This window comes from Microcebus murinus, chromosome 3 (genome assembly GCF_040939455.1).
Source record: "Microcebus murinus isolate Inina chromosome 3, M.murinus_Inina_mat1.0, whole genome shotgun sequence".
NCBI classification, from domain to species: domain Eukaryota; kingdom Metazoa; phylum Chordata; class Mammalia; order Primates; family Cheirogaleidae; genus Microcebus; species Microcebus murinus.
The window spans coordinates 51945570-51967500 of NC_134106.1; the positions used below are offsets into that span (position 1 = coordinate 51945570).

At 34.9% G+C, this 21931-nt stretch overlaps 1 protein-coding gene across 14 annotated transcripts in view; it reads left to right on the forward strand.

Annotated features, from left to right (window-relative positions):
- EHBP1 (EH domain binding protein 1) overlaps positions 1 to 21931 on the forward strand; it is a 351096-nt gene that overhangs the window by 290355 nt on the left and 38810 nt on the right. For 8 of the 14 annotated variants that reach the window (XM_012764882.2, XM_012764886.2, XM_012764888.2 and 5 more), the window contains 5 exons: positions 6213 to 6320; positions 9527 to 9651; positions 12032 to 12170; positions 12343 to 12449; positions 15118 to 15241. In XM_012764882.2, the coding sequence (XP_012620336.1) occupies positions 6213 to 6320; positions 9527 to 9651; positions 12032 to 12170; positions 12343 to 12449; positions 15118 to 15241 (603 nt within the window). The remainder of the gene's footprint in view (positions 1 to 6212; positions 6321 to 9526; positions 9652 to 12031; positions 12171 to 12342; positions 12450 to 15117; positions 15242 to 21931) is intronic. The other 6 variants (XM_012764889.2, XM_012764892.2, XM_076000826.1 and 3 more) reach the window with 1 other exon arrangement.

The window sequence follows — 21931 nt, forward strand, 5'->3', positions numbered from 1 at the left end:
GCCGTGGCGTCAGCCTAGCTCACAGCAACCTCAGACTCCTGGGCTCAAGCGATCCTTCTGTCTCAGCCTCCCAAGTAGCTGGGACTACAGGCATGCGCCACCATGCCCGGCTAATTTTTTCTATATATATTAGTTGGCCAATTAGTTTCTTTCTATTTATAGTAGAGACGGGGTCTCGCTCTTGCTCAGGCTGGTTTTGAACTCCCGACCTCGAGCAATCCGCCTGCCTCGGCCTCCCAGAGAGCTAGGATTACAGGCGTGAGCCACCGCGCCCGGCCATCTACTATAGTTTTATAGTAACATCAGTAGCTATTTATATAATGCTGTGGCAATTTGCTTTCATTTATCACTAATAACAAAATGTTTACCTTATCATAAAAACTTCAACTATTGGCCAGGCATAGTGGCTCATACCTGTAATCCCAGCACTTTGGGAGGCTAAGGCAGGAAGATTGCTTGAGGCCAGGAGTTTGAGACTAGCCTGGGCAACATAGTGAGATCCCATGTCTACAAAAAGTTTTTAAAAATTAGCCGAGCATGACAGTGCACACCCCATACTCCCAGTTACTTAGGAGGCTGAGGCAGGAGGATCACTTGAGCCATGAGTTTGAGGTTACAGTGAGCTATAATAAGGCCACTGCAAGATCCTATCTTAAAAACAAACAAAAAAACAAACAAAAACACAGCAAACAAACAAAAAACTTGAGATAGTCTAAGTAAATTTTATAAATCTTTGCCTCTTGTGTCTCTGAATTATAGGGAAAAGAACATATTCTTTATCCTCGAGATAGATTGTCCGAAGCTGTCTTCCTATAGTACATAAAGCTATGTATGAGAACAAGTAATAATAGGATGGAAAGGCATCCTATTTTTTTTTCTAATGGTGAGCAGATAAAAATGCTAAATGAGTTATAAACTCTAGGAAAGCTAATAATTAAAAATTTTTAATTAATGATGTGGGATGGGTCAGCTATGTAGCTGATCCTATCTTTATAATTCAACCCCAGTTGAGGCTAAGCCAAGAAGGCAACGAGACTTTTGTCAGTGTTACAACCCAAAGATGTTTCCTTCTTGGTAAGGAGAGAAAGTAAGACCTCAATTCAACAGTCAAAGTAAATAAAGTAAACAAAATATAAAAAGGACAGGTGAAGATTGGATCTGTGGAGCTGGCAAGGAAGTTCAGACTAGAATAGGGAAAGCCTGGTGAAATGCAGATGGGTCAGAGTTTGATAGATGACGAGTCAGGTTTCCTTTCCCTAAGGACACCAAAGTGACCACGTCCACCTTTCCCATAGGACACAGCATACATTGAATGGTAAAAGCAACCACATATCAGAGGTAGGCTCTTAGTGAGAGCTAAGCTTCACCTAAGACAAGTCGAGTAAGCCTATGCCCTATCCTCAGTGGTGGATCTTGTCCTATCTTCATAAAGGGATATGGATCAGACTAGGTCTACTCTGGCCTCAAGGTCTAAGCTATAGCTATTGAGACTGAGAGTTGGGAAGAAAGCTTTAGGATAAGGGAGAAGGTAAAATTCCTGCTTGAAGTTCAACCGTTCATACATATGCATTTATCTGTTGAACAATGCCAGCCACTGTGCTAGGCCAAGATTCAGCAAAAATCCTGGAAAGGGACAGAGTAAACACTTCAGGCTTTGTAGGCCATATGGTTTCTGTCCCCGCTACTCTGCCCTTGTAGCCTGAAAGCAGTCTTGAACACGATGTGAATCAGTGAGCCTGGCTGTTATTTACCCCAAAAAGGTGGTGGGCTGGATTTTGCCCCAGGCCTCAGAATTCACTTTGAGTTCACAAGAATCTATTTGCTAAGTGAAAATGCCCCTGGTGAGGTTGATAAGTCTGGGGAAAGAATTAACAAATTAGTGTCTACTCTTCCAGTGTCTACATAGAATCATCAGGTCTGAAAAAAGTAGTTTTGCTAAAGAGTAATGTGAAAGAAAGACAGAGAAATAATTTGAGACTAGCCTATTTGGAGTACTAGCATAGGAAGATTTTTAGAAACAGTAGTCCAGAGAAGACAATAGTGAAGAGCTGACATAATAAGGTGGATATACAGCCTGGGGAATGTGTTGAACATGATCATCACTCAGATCCACTGCCTGAAACTCATTTGAAAAAGCTCTCTTTTATCTTTTCTCAAGCCGCAACCAACTGCAGTGGGAAAAGGAAACAGTAAAGTTTGAGATGAGATATCTTCAGCTTCATGGAATCCACAATACATGCAGGGTATTTTAGGTCATGTAAAACCATGTATTCAGGCAACTTACTTGCATCCTATTGCAACCAGAAATAACCTAATTCTTTTGTAAAGAACAGAATCACACCTGTCCTAGGAGCTGTAGCCTAGCTTTTACTTATCCTCCAATTGACGTACTTGTAGGGCTTATGAGAAAATCAGGTGATAGTGTGATATATTGCACATGTTTTTCAACTCCTGCATCATGTTGTAGTTCTAGGCTTGTAATGGCCTCATTTTAAATCCTCATTACATGCAACAAACTTATGGGTTTATTTCATTGTATGGATCTTACCTGGCAAGGTACAGATGTTTGGGAACAAAGTTTAGTGTTTTTGTGTTTAGTTGTATGCTATTGTGGTCAGGACATATAACCTAAATTTGTGCTTTGAGAATTTAAAGTTTTATTTTGGCCAAATAAATGTTAAATTTTTGTTAATGGTCTATAGGCATATTTGCAAGAGAGGTGGCTACTTTGTCTTAAGATGATACTATAATTCATATATATCATTAACATATATGATATATATTTTGTGTATTATATTTTGCGTTTTTTATATATATATTTGTTCCATAGCTTATCACTTTGGCTTGAGTTAGATTAGGATCTTTTAACTTAAAACTGACAGTTTTGCCTCTCTTTGTTTGATTTAGATAGGGTAGTGTGCTTAGTTTTGCATTTCAGATGAACAAAGAAAGTGTGTGGAGTTTTTTTTATTTGTTTCTTTATTGAGCTGTGATCTCCCTATATAGCCCAAGCTGATCTTGAACTCCTGGGGTCAAATAGTCCTCTTGCCTTAGCCTCCTGAGTGGCTAGGATTAAAGATGCATGCCATTGCACCCAGCTGAAAATGTTTTTTTTATTTTCTCCTTGAGAATGTCTGTGTATCTGCATGATCCTTATTATTTCAGTTATGGCAGTTAGATTTATCTAAATTTGTAGAGCTGAAATAAAATCTTATAGGCTTTAAATAATTTTCCTTGGGGGGTGGGGGGCATGGGCAATATAAGTACCCTTAACAGTTGTACCCCCATAATACGCTAAAATAAAAAATAAATAAATAAAATAAAATAAATAATTTTCCTTTTCAGCTTATATTAATATATTACTAATATAATATTTGTATTGTTTTCAATCTTTTGTTTGATTTCTATAAAATAACTTTAAAAGTTATGAATTTTATGGAGACCTTTGCTGAGTATCTTAAAAATCATAAATGAGAAATTTTTTTCTGAATATTTTTTAATGATAATTTCAGTTTCCTTTTTTGAAATTGCAGATATTCTTTCTTTCTCATTTTTTTTATTTTTTACTGTTACCAGATATCTTGGTTATAAATGAAAAGTGTAAGACTTATTGCTGTACTAATCACACTGTTGGGATCCCTATATAGTGAGTGTCAACTTGAATGCATTTTCATATTGAGTGCATATCTCATCGCCTTTTACTGTTTCCTGCACCCATAGTACATGGCATACTTGGAAACCAGCATCTGTTGCACAATGGGTCTCTAGTTTACTTTCTGCTTAGCTCAACTACTGGGTTTTCAGGGGTTAACCATAAAGACATTTATATATATTAATATGTAGTATCTTTAAACACACATACACATGCATTTATACACATATGCACATACACTTTTTTTTTTCTTTTTAAGAGACAGGATCTTGCTCTGTTACTGAGGCTGGAATACAGTGGCCTGATCATAGTTTATGGCAGCCTCGAACTCTCCTGTGCTGAAGCCATCCTCCTGCCTTAGCCTCCCGAGGAGCCAGGACTATAGGCATGTGCCACCATACCTGGCTAATTTTTTGTTTGCAAACATGGAGGTCTCACTATGTTGCCCATGCTGGTCTTGAACTCCTGGCCTCAAGTGGTCCTCCTGTTTGGTCCTCCCAAAGTGCTGGGATTACAGGTGTGAGCCACCACACCTGGCCCATATGCACTTTAGTTCTGCAAGAACACATTTCCCTGGGTGATAGGAAATGTGTAACATTAACTATTGAAAAGAACCTGGCACAGTATAAGTGAGTAATGAAAGGGGGTACAGTTTTCTGCATATCTGTGGAACCTGAAAGAACCCATATCTGACCATATTTCCAGACTTAACTATTTCTTTTCATAGCAATGCCATCATTCTAGTACTTCAGCCTGGAAAGTTGATTGTGATGTCTTACCCTTACTCTTCTCAGTATGGCTTCAAATTATGTCATACCCACTCCCAATTCTTTTATACTAGGTTAGGTTCTTCATACTGCTTGCCTGGGGGTTATAACAGTCTTTAAACCAGATTTCCTGCCTCCAGCCTTTTGTTCTCCAGTTTAACATAAAGATCAGCAATTTTGCATGCAGGATGTATGTAGCACAGTGTTTTGTAAAGTGCATATACAGTACACAGTAGAAGTTTCTTAAATAAATAAATGAATGAATGTTGAACTTTGTGCTTTCATCCTAGATGTATCAGTAATAATCTGTGGAGGCTGATTGGCAGCAACAAAGTACTGCACTAGATCCCTAAAAACTACTAATAGTAAAATGTCTCAAAATGACACAAAATAATGCTGAAGAAATGTTCTGAACACCTTTTTTAGCACTCAGGAAATATTTGTGAATGAATTTGTTAAACTACAAAATTATTTCAAGAATAATTTATGAGGACAGTGAAGTTGAACATGCTCACTTTTATTAAATTAGTCAAATAGTTGTGCTAAAGCACAGTTAATTAGAAAAGACTTCCTAACTGATTCTACTTAAAGAATGCAGCCAAATATAATGCCTTGGCTATTTCTTTGAAAGCATTTAAAAACTTTTATGTCTATGCTTTTTCCCCCAGGAGGGCATTTCTGAATCTTATTTCTCTGTTGTTTTCTTCTAAATGGCTTATACAGTAGATGGGAAGTCCTTAATAAATGTAAATTATTGTTACCAATATTATTGCTCATAGTAAATATTTACCTAAATCAAACCTAAAGATATAAAGTTTTAGAAAAGGAACAAATGTTTTCCCAATACAGAAATGAATTGCAGAGTAGTAGGAATATTCCTCAACTTCCAGGGCTAAATAGCTATTTCTCCAAAAGATATATTGCCTGTCAACAACAGAATTTAAAGCTAAACCTCTCGTAGGCAAATCAAATTATTGCTGTGCCTTTTCAAATGAATAGAATTCAAATTTACTTAACCAATTCCATCACTAGGATTTGGAGACAGAAGATATATACTAGAAATCTTTAATGTCAAAAAATTGACTCCATTAATTAATTATGACCTAAAACATTTTACTAGGGATATAAAAAATAGTATAAGACTTCCTCACTCCTATATATTTAATTTTGAATAATAATTTTCCTAGCTTCATCTTTTCAGAAAGTAATATCTTAGTTGTTTCTAAAACTTCCATTGTGTAAAGGTATTGCACATTCTAGTCTCACTCTTAATCTATCCCTTATGCCTTTATGATAACATTTTATTGATAGCATAAAAGTACTTAAGCCTTCATAAAAATAACTTAAACATAGCTGCAAGTTTATAAGGAATGCTGTGTTTCTTTATGCATTTATATCTAATGATAAAAATGTGAAATTTAGAAATATTATTTGATTACTTTTCACCAAGCCAACTTTATTTTTGTGTGCCATTATTAGAGATTATTAATAGATTACACTTTAAAATACAGGGACTCAATGAACTCAGTGATTCAGAGACAGCTTATGGCAAATTATCAAAACCTTTGCATCTGCTTTGATGTGATAATTCATCTTTGACATATGAATGTAAAATATAAATGTTAATCCAATAGTGAAAAGTGATGTAAAACTGATTACTTAACTTGCTTATCTGTGTCAGACTCGAGTTTGAATAACTATCGTTAAAATACTGGCTTTTCTTCTTTAGTGTTTTGCACAAATGATATATAATATAAATAATATACTAACATTATTGCTACATGTTCCTACAGATGAAAATGATAATATTGAGATAGATACTAACGAGGAGATTCCTGAAGGCTTTGTTGTAGGAGGTGGAGATGAACTTACTAACTTAGAAAATGACCTTGATACTCCCGGTAATTTCAAATTATAAATGTTTCATGTCCTGCTGCATGGCAAACTTTATGGTTATATTTTTATTATCTCATCAACAATAATAAGTTATTTTTATAGTTTTATTACATCTTATGCTGTCACAAATCATTTAGCTAAATCCACCTTCCATCAATTTTATGTTTACTCTGTTTTAGGTTAAATGTTCAAATTTTAATAACATTGGAATAGCAAATTGTAGTTTATATTCTTTTATTACTAAGATTCACTATTGTATTTTATGTTATATGAGGCAACTTATAGGCATTCAGTAATTGGTTCCCTTCTCAGCTTAAATATTTTGGTGTGGGTATTGTAAGATATATATGAAGTACCTATGGAATTTTCCAAATGTAAATCTAAACCATGAATCAGATTTTCTGATTTAATTTAGAATTGATAGTCTTAGTTGTAATATTATTTTGCAAATTTTGTGCTTTAAATATTAAAATACTGTATTAATAAATTATTTTATGCATACTTAACTGACTATAATAAGACACTGAAAACTACTTACATAGACTACTATTAAATTTATATTATGTCTTATATCAATAAATCAGTAAATCATATTGGTAATTAGCCTTTGTAAGTTCTTGTTTAAAATATAAAGATATTTGCTGATGGTTTTTAATATGTGAGTGTTCCATATGCACTGCCTTTATAAGCCAACAACAAGTAGCAATCCAAAGCTTTGTATACGCAAAGTGTTCCATAAATGTTTATTGAATTGAATTCTTAGAGCAATAAAAAGTCTTTGGTGATCTGTTTAGATTTTTTTTTTTTTTTTTTTTGAGACAGAGTCTCACTTTGTTGCCCAGGCTAGAGTGAGTGCCGTGGCGTCAGCCTAGCTCACAGCAACCTCAAACTCCTGGGCTCAAGCCTCCTGCCTCAGCCTCCCAAGTAGCTGGGACTACAGGCATGCACCACCATGCCCGGCTAATTTTTGTATATATTTTTAGTTGGCCAGTTAATTTCTTTCCATTTATAGTAGAGACTCGGTCTCGCTCTTGCTCAAGCTGGTTTCGAACTCCTGGCATTGAGCAATCCTCCTGCCTTGGCCTCCCAGGGTGCTAGGATTACAGGCGTGAGCCACCGCCCCCGGCCTGATCTGTTTAGATTTAAAAGTAAAGAGGTGAAGTCCCTAATGTTTACCTTTTCCTGTAAAAAAGCTAAAGGTAATGAGAGCAGGAATTCTTTTTCCCATCTCTGGCATGCCCCTGCAATGCTAACCTGCTTTGTTTTTTCCTCTGTTTGAAATCATGCTATTACTTCTCCAAGAAACAGTTGACCACGGTCTTCCTAACTATAAGGAATACCTAAGAAAACCCATGCTCTTTTGCCAGTAGCTCCTGCATGGCCCAGTATTAAATTATACTGTTGCTAGGTAGAGGTCAATATGTTTATTATTGTGCAAGTCTTGCATCTTAAATTCAGCTGATTAGTAATAAATAAATATTTATATATGAAATATATATAATTGTGCAAGTCCACAAGAATGCTGATATTTAAGGAAAATTTTTAAATGTTTAACCAAAAATTAGAACTACATTTTACTTCTTTCTGTTTAAAATACTGTCGAACTTGGGTAGGTTTGGTTATTCTGTTGGAAAAGATTTTTGTTGTTGCTTATCCTCCCATACTCACCCCCTATAACCACCATCAAAGGCTTTATCAGAAACCAATAAAATCCTTTTGCTGCTGAGGACATTCACAAGTACAGAATTGAAGCCTGTTCATTCAATTTATGGAAGTATAAAATCAGTGACAATAAGTGATGCATGTATCCTAATTTTACAGTAGGTTATAAAGATAGGAAAAAATGCATTGATAGGTAAAGTAAGGGGAATTTTCTAGTTTCAGCTATAGCAACTTTGTAGAATACTTCAAAGATTGGTTAATTGTAGTCCTAACAGACTTGACTCTTGTCCTTTTTAAAAATTCTCTTCCTACTTTATGTATGCCAAAAAAGAAAATATATCTCAGTCTTTCTGTTTGGAGTTAACTAATATTAATAAATTGTTTACACCTCTCAAGCATCCCAATAAGTGTTAGTATGTGAGTAGACAGGTTTCTCAATTAAGATTAATGTTTTATTTCATGACAGTAAGAAATAGAAATGCAAACTGGAATCTCGAAGCACATAGAAAATATAGTCTGATTTTTATCCTTGCTTTATTTTCCCCAAAATTCTTTTTTTAATATGTATATAAAAGTCATAATGCTTTAATAATAAATGTTCAATCTCTATCTTGATTTGACCATAGTTCATCAGATATTGTTTAAAAGAGAAGCCTGGCAATATAAACTGACCAATTTGCATGAAAGTAATGATAATAGCATTTATTAAGAGTCATAATTAGAAAAGTTATTAATCTTTATGAATAATATAATTCACCAAATGGTAGGCAAGTCTGTTACAACCATTTTATTAAAGAATTGATTTGTGTGAATTTGTTTAAGTAGAATTAATTGTATTTCCACTTATTTCTAAACTATTTCATTATTAAATATTAATATACTTGCTAAAAATAATTTGAAATTGTTTATTTTTAAGGTTACATCCATATTTTATTTATTTTAAATTTCTATTTGTATTTAATACATTCTAAAAGGTTTTTGTAACATATAGCCTGTTTCAGTGCTGGATATATATGGACATACATAAACACTGGATTCTAATGTTATGTACATACTGAAGATCATATTAGTACTTGTTTTAATATGGCATTATATTTATAAATTTAATATACTAAATAATTGAAATTATAAAATAATTTAGAATGAAAGATATCTCTTCTGAGTATCTAGTTTGTTGTAATAACTTGTTTTATTATGCATAACCCATGTAGTACTTATATAAATATATACACATCATTTAGAGGCTTAAATTTTCAGGTAGGCATAGCTAGTATTAACTATAGTTATAACTGAGTTGTCTTTAGATATATAGACTGTATTCTTTAAGGGAAATGATTTGGGTGGGAAATTACATATATATATAGAGAGAGAGAGAGACGGAGAGAGAGAGATCTGCATGTCTAATCTGAAATGTTACTTCATAACCCTAATGTCCTTTTCTTCTTTCTTTTAAAATATAGTAATATTTTTATAATGTCACTTAAAATTGGTAGTCTACATATCTAAATACATCTCACTTTATTATTCATGGTATTTACGTATTTAACAGAACAAAACAGTAAGTTGGCGGACTTGAAGTTGAAGAAGCTCCTAGAAGCTCAGCCACAGGTGGCAAATTCACTCCCTAGTGCTGCCCAGAAAGCTGTAACTGAGATCTCAGAGCAAGACATTAAGGTAAATCTTACTTGTTAAACTTTTGGCTCAATATTTATGGATTCTTGTTTCTACTGGCACTTGATAATCCTAAAAACAATTTCTTACGAAGTTTTTCATAGTAAGATTCAGGTTTTATTAAACAGTCAATAAATTAAGTATCATTATGGTAATCAGTATTCATATACTGTTTTTCAAGGAAACTACTACTTTAAATTGCTTTTTTGAGTATAAGTACAAGGTATATAGAAACTATTCTTGAATTCTATATGTATGTATATTTTGCTAAGAAGAATATTGCTAAGCGAATTCTAGCATATTTTTCCATCATCCTCAATCTCCTAGCTGTTTAGATGAACTAGAATTTATGTTATTTATAAGAATCATCATACCTGAAGATGGATGATAATGTGACTGAATATAAATGTTTCAGATCCATGTGTTTTGTGCCATTTTGTATCTTACCTTGTGTAGCATTTTAGTCAGAATGCCACATTGTAAGAATATTATTATTGTTAATAGACTATATTATCCCCACCCACGTTTCGTCACAGTGTATCATTAATATTTCCGTAGCTTAAGGGCACTTCCAGTCCTGTGTAACTTTTCACCCACCTGCGGACTGTGGGGACTGCCCTGCTGACTGAAAGGATTTCCTTCCCCTGACACAGAGATGCTTTGAAGTCCCAAAACAATGACTTTCATTGCTTTTCCCATATATTGTCAGTTTCTATAAATTGGTGATGAAAGTGTGTGGCAGCACCAGAGGACTTTTGGTCTCTATCTTTGAACAAAAGGAAGGCTGGATCAGGTCTGATTTTTTGCGTTCAATTTAGCTTTCTGCAGTGGATTTAATGCAGAATGAAGCTGGCCTAAGAATAATACAATGGATTGAAAAGGCTAACTGAATTAGTGGGTTTAGAGGAATACATTTGTAAAGTGGCAGAAGTCCCTAGTCATAAAAAGGTTTCTTAAGATGGGATTTGCTGGCTAATCACACTGATATTTTAGCATGTTGCCAGGCCTAAAAAAATTTAGCCATGTTTGTTTATTTTGATAAAGACTTGAGTTTTAGACTACTGGATAGTTGTTATGATAACAGTAGAACTCACACATTTTTTAGGGAAAAAAAGTAAAAATTGTTCCTATCCTACCTATATGACTAGGATATTATAAGCATGATATTAATAGTAAATATATTAGATAACTTTTTAAAAAATTAAAATAGAAATATTTTCATTATTATGGTTTATTTAGTCATCTATATAGATGAAATTGGTTTTGCTTTCCAAAAGCTTTTATGTAGTAATTTTTAAAGTTATTCCAACAAAAGGTATGCTTTAAGCAGCTTGCCTTTATAGGAACCGTTTTAGTTAAGATTTTGAAAACAGTGTTTATAAAGAACATATAGAGTCCATCTGTTCTCTTGAAGCTTTCGGCATTGATTTGGGTTTTTATTTTTTTTAATAAAATGCAGTTTACACATTTATAAATGAGGCATTCTGTGTTTGTGGAAAAGGATAAACTGTTACCTTCCCTTGAGGATTCTGTATCCCAGGCCTCCTTGAGGCTAGAGAATAGGCCATTGGAGGGCTCCCTCATTACTGATTGTCTCAATGCAGAGGAAGGGCAAAGTCTTGGTAGCTTTTGATAACCAGTTTCAGCATTCAGCAGGCTTAGCTATTAGTCATGCATCTTAGCCTTTCCCTATTTACTTTCAAAACACTTAATAAAAATAATAAAAGATTAGGTATAAAATGAAATATTTGTTTGGTACACAGCTCCTCGGTATCTGCAGTTTCCACACACTGCAGTGGTTCAGTCTTCTGGGATATTTCTTGTTGATAGAACCATTTGAATTTGTTACCAGTATTAACATAGGAAGCTCTGGGAAAGATAATTGTAGTTTCCTTAGCTGTAAAGGGCTTACTTACAAATCTGGCTTTGGAAAGTTATAGCTGATGAAATGCAGTTCAGTGGGATAGTATTATAATCCTACCTTTTAGCCTTCATCCAGCATTAGTGGTTTATCTCAATGGGCATAAAATTAGAAACTAGTTCTTCTTGTCATACAAGTCTGTGGGATGGTATAGCCTGATGGGACAGAATAGTGGGGAGAATAGGAGGTAACTTGTCTTTTAAGTGATATATATCACTGGAAGAGGACATAAAGGGTATCAAAGTTCCCAAGGATTTAAACCATGTGTCCCAAAGTTTTTGATTACAGACAACAGAATTTGCAGTTGAGCTATTTAGAGTGCTTTAAAATCCTTTTTCTTTCAAAAAGTTTCTAACGTTTCTAAATCAACATTATCTGAAATCATTAAAAGTTGTCTTACTAACAAGTAATTTCATGTTTATGAAATCAGGATTTTCTTACCATGTGTTGTTTTACTTTTAGAATGGCACAGAAGATCTCCGAACTGAGCGATTACAAAAAGCAACGGAACGTTTTAGAAATCCTGTTGTGTTCAGCAAGGATTCTACAGTCAGAAAAACTCAACTTCAGTCTTTCAGTCAATATGTTGAGAATAGACCAGGTAGGAATGCTTTTTAAAATGTTTTCCCATTTTATGATTTAAAAGTATTTAAATATATATATGTCTATGTATATATGTATGTATATATATATGCTGATAATGTAAATCCACATTTCAATACACAAATATCAAGGTTTATAATAATTTTACTTGTCTTTCCCCTTTTTTCAAGAGATGAAAAGGCAGAGATCAATACAGGAAGATACAAAGAAAGGAAATGAGGAGAAGGCAGCGATAACTGAAACTCAGAGGAAGCCATCAGAAGATGAAGTGCTTAATGTATATTAATTTTTTGTGTGGTTTCATGATTGCTGATAATTCCAAACTGTATGTGGAAATAGTGCCTTTATTTGTTAAAATGAGATGTTAGGTTTTTAAAGATGTCAATCTCCAGTGCATTCAAAGCAGAGTGAGAGGGGTGCACTGTTGAATTAGTCTGCAGTGTGGTGATAATTGTCAGATAAAAAAAAATGAATTTTTCAGAGTTCCACAGCCCCAGCTTCCTTGAGACATTTCCATCAGGGCACTTCCCATAAAGAGATTCCAGTATTGATCTACCGGGAGGATTTTAATTATTACAATAGCAGATACCGCAGAGCTGCAGTTAGAGGGAAAAGTCACATGAGACCTGCTAGAATTTCTCAGCCAACCCATTTTGTTGGCTTGGGTTAATGGGTGTTCAACCTTTCCATTATCCAGATCAGCCGTGAATTACTAGCTGAATGATGTTTGCATTAATATAATATATATGGTAATTTCTTCACTTAATTAACGGGGAGGTTCAGCTCAGTAGGGGTATGGGCTGATCATGTGTAAAATTGATTTGTGAGGGAAATATTTGATAGACCGCAGGGAGAAAGCTGCTTTTGATGGACAGCTGCGGGACAGAAGCAGGAAGAACAAGTTTTAACTTGAATTTTTGTCTGGAAGCATAGCTCTCTTTAATAGTGCTACTTTTTTTTATTATTTATAGTTTGGTTAAATATTTACACTGTTTTTAGTGCTAAGATTGTCTTTGTTGGATTTTAAAATCCTTATAAGTGCACTGAGAATCACCAACTACATCTTAGGGCTCTAAAAGCTTTTCATTTTAAGTTGTTCACTTTAGAACACCTGGAAAGGTGTGAGCTGGAAAGGAACAGCTCACTGATATATCCTGATGAGGTATTTGGTATAACTTATAAGTCACAGAATACTTGAGTATACTATGTACTCACACGAGGGAAACCTGATTGTGAAATTGTTACTGTTTTTAACTGAACCAATCAGTAAAAGCAATGAAGTGTGTGTGCTGCTTATCACTTCTGCTTTCTTATACCTTTGTTATTCATATGATCTTTGCAAACTGCTATATTTGTTTTGTCCCTCTGTTTGGGAATGAGAAAAGAAAAAGTCCCTTTTGAAAATGATCTGCTATCTGGCAGATAGGTTAAAAAAGCATTCACTAGATTATTCCAAATTTTGAAGTTAGCATTAGCTTTTATTCTGTTATTATTTTTCTATTATATTTTGTATTAAGATAGAAGACTATCCATTTTGTATGATCTTTAAAAAACAGATTTTTTTGATCAAACTGTCCTGAGAAATTATCAGTTTTTTGATTTCATGAAATATTTCAACTTTAAATTTGTCAACTGCCATAATCCGTTTAACAATAAGTTAGTATAAATTGAGTTCACATGTGAGTACAAATTATTTACTAGTTCAAAAGGTATATAAGTTATATGTTTATTGATCATGAGAATTCCAAAATATGCTCATAACTAACATAATTCTTGGTTTTTGTTTATTTAAGGGGTAATGAAAGATAATTCCTCATAGCTTCTTAGAGATTAATATGCTTTTAGCTAGGGAAAGGATTTGACAGAATAAGATTGTTCACATTTATTTTGCTGAATAATAATGGTATAGGGTTTATGATAATACTGGTGATGGCTGAAAGTAGTCACTTAAAGAGTTCTTCAGTATTTCTTAGCTAATTAGGTATCAGCCCCCAAAATGTCAAAAGGTAAACAGGTATTCCAAATGGAGCTATAATTAATCCATTTTTGTGACTATACCATAAATAATGACCCCAACTATAATGATTTAAATTTGTAATATGAATGTAAAAATTAAGACTATACTGGCACTTTATAATAGAATTGGTATTTTAAATAACACTTATAAGGATATTTTTTTTTATCATGAGTGGGTGTAAAAAGTAAATTTTCAAATTGAAATCCAAATTTGGCTAAATGGAAGATTAACCAAATCAGTATACTAGTTTCATTAGATCCTGTATAGCAAGGTTTGAAACCACCTGTCAGGTTAGAACTCACAGCTACAATAATTTTAGTAATACATCAACAGAATGACATGTTAAAGTACAGGAGCCAGCTGGAGGGAAAAGTGGAGATATTGCAAACGTCTCTTTTATCATTTTTAAAGTATTTAAAATAATATAGTCACTATGAAAAAAATTTATCTTTTAAATTTTGTATTTTTATAGAATCTGTTTCCCTCAGCATAGATAATTTAAAGATCAATATCTTAGTAAAACTCCATTTTTGTTATTGCCCTTTTGAATTAAAGGTGTGATTAATGTTTGTTTAGATAATCACCAAGGAGAAACTTCTCTTCTATCCTTGTTCTATGCTTAAATAACTCTGACTTAACTTTAAAGAAAATTATTTTAATTTAGTGTTAACTTTTTAAATCTGGCAAATCTGGGTCTGAAATTATAAATATAATACCAAACAGCTGAAATGTTCTATATTTACAAAAGTTTGGTATATATAATACATATGAAAATTTGTTGAATCAGAGGGAGTTGCTTTTTGGTACTAAGGGTGATACTAAGGATATATTTGGTTCTCTAGGTAAGTGCTTTACTAAGTGTTTGTAGAAAGGAAAAATGCAACTTACAAGTGATTTTTTTTTTCTTCCTGTTTGTTCTCGTTAACAGAAAGGGTTCAAAGACACCAGTCAGTATGTTGTAGGAGAATTGGCAGCACTAGAGAATGAGCAAAAGCAAATTGACACCCGTGCCGCGCTGGTGGAGAAGCGCCTTCGCTATCTCATGGACACAGGTACGGTGCCCAATTACACTGTAAACAGTTTTGGCAAATTGAGCGTTCACAAACTCTTATAGAGTTTTGGAAGTGTGAATCTTTGAAGCCTGAATGTTCAGCAAAACTGCCTTGAAAATAAAAAGGCTGCGATTTGCAGCCACCTCTCTGGGCCCTGGTGATAAGAGTGCCTTCATGGGAAGTGATAACTCGCCCTGATACCGTGTGAGCCAGCACTATTGAACAGTGTGCTCATCCATGCAGAGTTGGAATACACATCTGTGCCTCATTGATATGCCACTGCTTAAAAAAAAAGTAAGATCTTTACTGTTCTACTGATTCATTGGGGAAAAAAAAAGATTTGGCCAGCTAAAGCCATGTACTGCATGAAACAGAGCACTGTGCATAGGGGATGGCTCCATGGACTAGATCACTGAAATTTGAGAATACTATCTGGTTACTGATGCTCCACAATTTTTTTCAAGAGAACAGGTTTTTAAAAGTCTGTAATACTTTGTGTCACAGTTGCATTTGAAAGGATTAAGGTATATAGCAAGGTTTGTAAAGATGGGTTAGAGCAGCAAGTTAGCTCCTAACCAGAGGGTAGATTGGCATTTAATGCTGATTGCCAGTGGTGATTGAATAGATCTAAGAGCACAATAAGCTATTGGAAAAGAACAGTGTGTACATGTGTGTTTCTTTAAAATACTGCTTTTACAAAAGGATAAAAATGAGAAATAAATTAAAATCATTCACATCAAATTATAAGTTATATAAGAAAAAATGTCAAAAAAATAAGAGTGGAAAATCTATTTCTTTAATCTAATTAATTGCTTTAGTTTTATGGCAGTGTTAAAATAAAGTAGATTAGCATGATTTAGGATTGGAAAGCTTTCCTGAACTTTTTCTTCTCTATTTTCCAAAAATATATTTACAATAAAAGAACTCCTCCAAAAATAAGCATTTATATGGGATATTTGAAAATGAATAGATTAGCGAAATGAGAACATATTAGAAGAAGAAGGAACCTTCAGCTTTAACTGGCCCAGTGAGTTTCATACTGTGTTCTGTGGAGGCCTAATCTTCTTCAGAGGCACCTCTGAGGCTGCCAGGACAAAAGGGAGCAGAAAGCAGACAGGCATCTGGATTCCTTACTTTACTTGAAACAGAGTGTCTCCGAGTTTATTTATTTGAAATAGTGGGCTTAGAAGGGTTTGTTTGAAGAAAAGTTCTACTGCTTAAAATTTAAAAACAAAACAAAAAATCCCAGAAAAAACCTTGTTTTGGAAAACCCTAATTCTCTCATTGTACAGGTAAGGAGACAGAGGCATAGGAAATACCTAAGCAAAGGTCATAAGATTACCAAGTGGCAGACCTTGAACTAATTCAGATTACCAGAACCATATCATCCAGGACTCTTCCTGCTACACCAGATGAACTAATACACACCCAGTCTTGTACATATACAGTTGTATGACTTCAGCATGGATCCATAAACCGATGTATTGTTTTATAGTTGAATTTTTTTCCTTTGATTTCTAAAGGATTTTTTAAATATTAGCTATGTTAGCTATATTAAAAATGAAATCACTAGATAGCATAATTTCTGTAATGCATTTTAAAATTATTTCCTTTAAATTTTTTTTTTTTTTTTCTGATAGAAGGTTTTGCTCTGTCACCCAGGCTGGAGTGCAATAGCATCATCATAGCTCACTGCAACTTCCAACTCCTGGGCTTAAGCAATCCTCCTGCCTTAGCCTCTTGAATAACTGGGACTATAGGCACACACCACCATGCCTGGCTAATTTTTGTATTTTTTTTGTAGGGCGGGGGGCGGAGTCTCTCTCTTACTGAGCCTGATCTCAAAATCCGGTCTCAAGTAGTCCTCCCTACTTGTCCTCCCAAAGTGCTAGGACTGTAGGCGTGAGCCACCATGCCTGGCCCAATTTCCTTTAAATATTTTGAGGAGACAAATTTCTATTTTTTTTTTAACAAATGGAAGTGAACTCCCTTCCCTGATTGTTTGAGGTAAATTAGATACTACTATAGGAGAAACCTTGTGCCACTAGGGAAAAGCTAGAAATTCTGTTTTCTTTCCTTTAACACTTGGAGCCTGATTTATTGAGAGCTCTAACCAAAATAGACTCAATTTCTCCTTCCTACCCCACATATCACTAGTGAAGCTTTGAAATGGCCCCAATTCAACCATAAATACTTTATAATCTGCAAGATAATCATAGGCTACAGATCGACTCTAGAATCCTTTGGGGATTATTCTATTTCTTATTCCACAGGACAGAATTTGATCCTGATTGGGTTTGCTACTGCAGATTTAGACTAAAACTGACTTGGTCCCCCAGCTTGATAAACTGTAAGAATCACCCCAGATGATATTGAACCTACTCCAAATAAAAATATAACGTTTTTAAGATTTGCCTAAAACATAGTTTAGTATCTTAAGTAAGAGATAATAGGTTAGAAAGTAAAAGCATATATTTATCCTTTTCCTTGGGGGTTCCAGTTCATTCCAACTTTTCATTTATTCTAATAATACCTTTTTCTGGTATAGTAGAGGTTTCAAGTGTACTTTCTGAATCTCAGTTTTAGAATTAAGCAGAGCAGATAGTATCCATATTCTTTATATGAAGAAACTGAGGCTCAGAGGTTCAAATAAGGGAAATGATTTATTTAAGATGACCTCATTAGTAATGGCAGAGTTAGGGCTTCAACCTGGGTTTTTAGATTTTCTAAGCTCTTGATATAGTCCTCTTTTCCTACTATATCTTCTTTACAGAACAAGTATGCTTTATCTCCTATTTCAGTTTTTATATACTTATAGACACTGACGATATTCAATTTTTTTTACTAGTTTGAAATTCACATAATATAAAATTAACCATTTGAATGTGTACAATTCTGTAGTATTTAGTGCATTCACAGTGTTATGCAATCACCACTGCTGTTTATCTCCAGAAATTTTTCATCATCCTAAACAGAAATTCTTTTTCTTCTTCTGTTGTTTTGTTTTCTTTTTTCTATCTGTGTCCTACTAAACAGAAATTCTTTCCTCAATAAACAATAACTCCCTATTTCCTCCTCCCCCAATCCCCTGGAAATCTGTAATCTACTTTCTGTCTTTATGAATTTGTTCTATTCTAGATATTTCATGTAAGTGAAATCAAAGAATATTAGCCCTTTTGTGTTTGGCGTCTTTCATTTAATATAATGTCTTCAAAGTTCATCCATGTTATAATATGTTCCAGTATTTCATTCCTGTTTATGGTTGAATAATATTCTATTGTATGTTTACACCACATTTTATTTATTTATTCATTTGGGTTATTTTCATCTTTTGGCTACTGTGAACATTTGTGTACAAGTATGTTTGAATCCCCACAAAAATTTGTTACTTCAAAATAAAACTAGATAGTACTGTCCAGGTGCAGTGGCTCACGCCTGTAATCTTAGCACTCTGGGAGGCCAAGGCAGGTGGATTGCTCAAGGTCAGGAGTTCGAAACTAGCCTGAGCAAGAGTGAGACCCCGTCTCTACTATAAATAGAAAGAAATTAATTGGCTAATATATATAGAAAAAAAAAATTTAGCCAGGCATGGTGGCACATGCCTGTAGTCCTAGCTACTCGGGAGGCTGAGGCAGTAGGATTGGTTGAGCCCAGGAGTTTGAGGTTGCTGTGAGCTAGGCTGACGCCTCGGCACTCACTCTAGCCTGGGCAACAAAGTGGGCAAAAAAAAAAACAAACTAAATAGTACTAATAGTTGTTTTAGACCTGAGTCCTAGGTTCCCAGAGCTTGAGCAACTCTGAGTTTTAAGCACCCCCCCCCAAGTGACATTGAAGCTTCTGCATCCTGAAGGGGTAGGAGTGAAGCCTGAATGGTGACCCAGACTGCTGGGCATTTCTCCTAGAATGTTGGCAGAAGGCTGTATGTAGCAAGAAAGTAGGAAAGGAAAGTAGGAGGCTCATGCAACAAGATGGGGAGGTCCCAGGTATGAAAATGGCAGCAACTGGGGAAGGGCACCAATGGCAGACACAGAGCAACTGTGGGAATTTTTATATCTGGTTTCTTCTAAAATTGTTCTAAAATTGTTCAGAAATCTTAGTGATAATCTGAATACTAAACAGGAATTGCGTGTGTGTATGTGTGTTTCTTTTAAACTATGCCTCAAGGCATTTTATTTTCAGCCATCTCACCTTGGGACCTGTAAAATCCTTATGCAAATACAAGAGAATTTTTTCTGTCAGCTCTTAATGGCATGTATACGTGTGTGTATGTGTATGTGTGTGTAATTGTTGACGAAGAGGATTTTTTAAGTTTCTAACACCTAAAGTTTGTAATGATTACTTCTTTGGGAACAGCAGAACTTATTAGTTGGAAACATGTGTGTGTTCCAAGCTAACACTTTGTATGTAAGTTTAACACTGATGGATCTTTGCCAACAATGTTGTAACCCATGAAAAATAGTGTTTATAATGGAAATGTTGATGGACCCTTTTACTATAGTGCTAGAAATAGTGTTGCTGTAATGAATGATGTTTCTTCTCCATTCCCAATCTGTTTTCATTTAGTGGTTATCAAACTTTTTAACTGTAAAACTGTAGAGTTTTAAACTAAGGATTTGGTTTTTTTTAAAAAAAAGACAATGTTTTATTTATATTTGAGTATAAAAATTAATTCATTCATGAGGGGGAAATTACAATAAAATTGCATCTTGCAACTTTATAATTTTTTTTTTTTTTGAGACAGAGTCTCACTCTATTGCCTGGGCTAGAGTGCTGTGGCATCAGCCTAGCTCACAGCAACCTCAAACTCCTGGGCTCAAGCAATCCTCCTGCCTCAGCCTCCTGAGTAGCTGGAACTACAGGCATGTGCTGCTATGCCCGGCTAATTTTTTCTATATATTTTTAGTTGGCCAATTAATTTCTTTCTATTTTTAATAGATATGGAGTCTCGCTCTTACTCAGGCTGGTTTCAAACTCCTAACCTTGAGCGATCCACCTGCCTCGGCCTCCCAGAGTGCTAGAATTACAGGCATGAGCCACTGCACCCGGCCTACTTTATAATCTTTAAGCACTGAATAAAAGGATCATGATAGCCTCCTTAATTAAGTCCCTGGACCAAAAATACTGATGCTGTAGCTTTTTGTAGAGTACCCACTCCAAAAATCTAACTGGCCATTTAAAAATATTAAATATACTTAAGGAAAAAATGAATTAAAAGAAATAACTTTTCTACATATTCTTCAGAATGTTTCTTTTTTTTTTTTTTTGAGACAGAGTCTTGCTTTGTTGCCCAGACTAGAGTGAGTGCCGTGGCGTCAGCCTAGCTCACAGCAACCTCAGACTCCTGGGCTCAAGCAATCCTACTGCCTCAGCCTCCCGAGTGCCTGGGACTACAGGCATGCGCCACCATGCCCAGCTAATTTTTTCTATATATATTAGTTGGCCAATTAAATTCTTTCTATTTGTAGTAGAGACAGTCTCGCTCTTACTCAGGCTGGTTTCGAACTCCTGACCTCGAGCAATCCGCCTGCCTCAGCCTCCCAGAGTGCTAGGATTACAGGCATGAGCCACCGCCCCCGGCCATATTCTTCAGAATGTTTCTTTACCTCATCCTTTGAGGAACCAAATATAGTGTTAAAGTTGTTTTAAAGCAGGGAATAGGGCCTACAAAAATATAAAAATAAAATTTATATGAGTTGTTACTGAGAACTTTCCCCTTTGACTCTCCAGAATTATCCATTATCTTTACCTAAAGATGACAATAGTGGCCAATATTTATTGCATGCTTATTATATATCTGGCTCTGTGGAAAATGTGTTACACATATTATTTTGTTTCTCATAACATCCTGATGAAATAGGTTCTGTTAATAACTTGGAGTATTAATAATTATATCTGAAGGTTAAAGAAGTAAGTAACTTGCTCAATTCATGCAGTTTACAAGTGGTGGAGCAGGAGTCAAATCCAGTCTGATGGCTCTGAGTCTGACTTCCAGATACTACCTGACATGGTCTCTGCTTCATCCCTCATCTTCTTAGAGGTGAACTTCTGACTTTCTTGGAATTTCATTAATAATTCTCTGGACCCTCTTATTACCATATCATGATTTATAATTAGTAACTCAGTAGAAACAGATCAATATTCATTTAGCTTATGCAAAAATCACACTTGACTAACCCATTTGGCTCATTAGAGACCCAACAAGCTCTTTTTTTTTTTTTTTTTTTTTTTTTTTTTTTTTGAGACAGAGTCTCGCTTTCTTGCCTAGGCTAGAGTGAGTGCCGTGGCGTCAACCTAGCTCACAGCAACCTCAAACTCCTGGGCTCAAGCAATCCTACTGCCTCAGCCTCCCAAGTTGCTGGGACTACAGGCACGAGCCACCATGCCCGGCTAATTTTTTATATATATATATTAGTTGGCCAATTGATTTCTTTCTATTTTTATAGTAGAGACGGGGTCTCGCTCAGGCTGGTTTTGAACTCCTGACCTTGAGCAATCCGCCCGCCTCGGCCTCCCAGAGTGCTAGGATTACAAGCGTGAGCCACCGCGCCCAGCCCCAACAAGCTCTTGTACCTCTTAACATTATTTCTTTACCTGGATCATCACAATATAATATATATGAAAATCGGGCTATAAAATATTCTTATTTGGAATAACCAAAGGGATAAAAATAAGCATCCTTTCAAAAGAAGC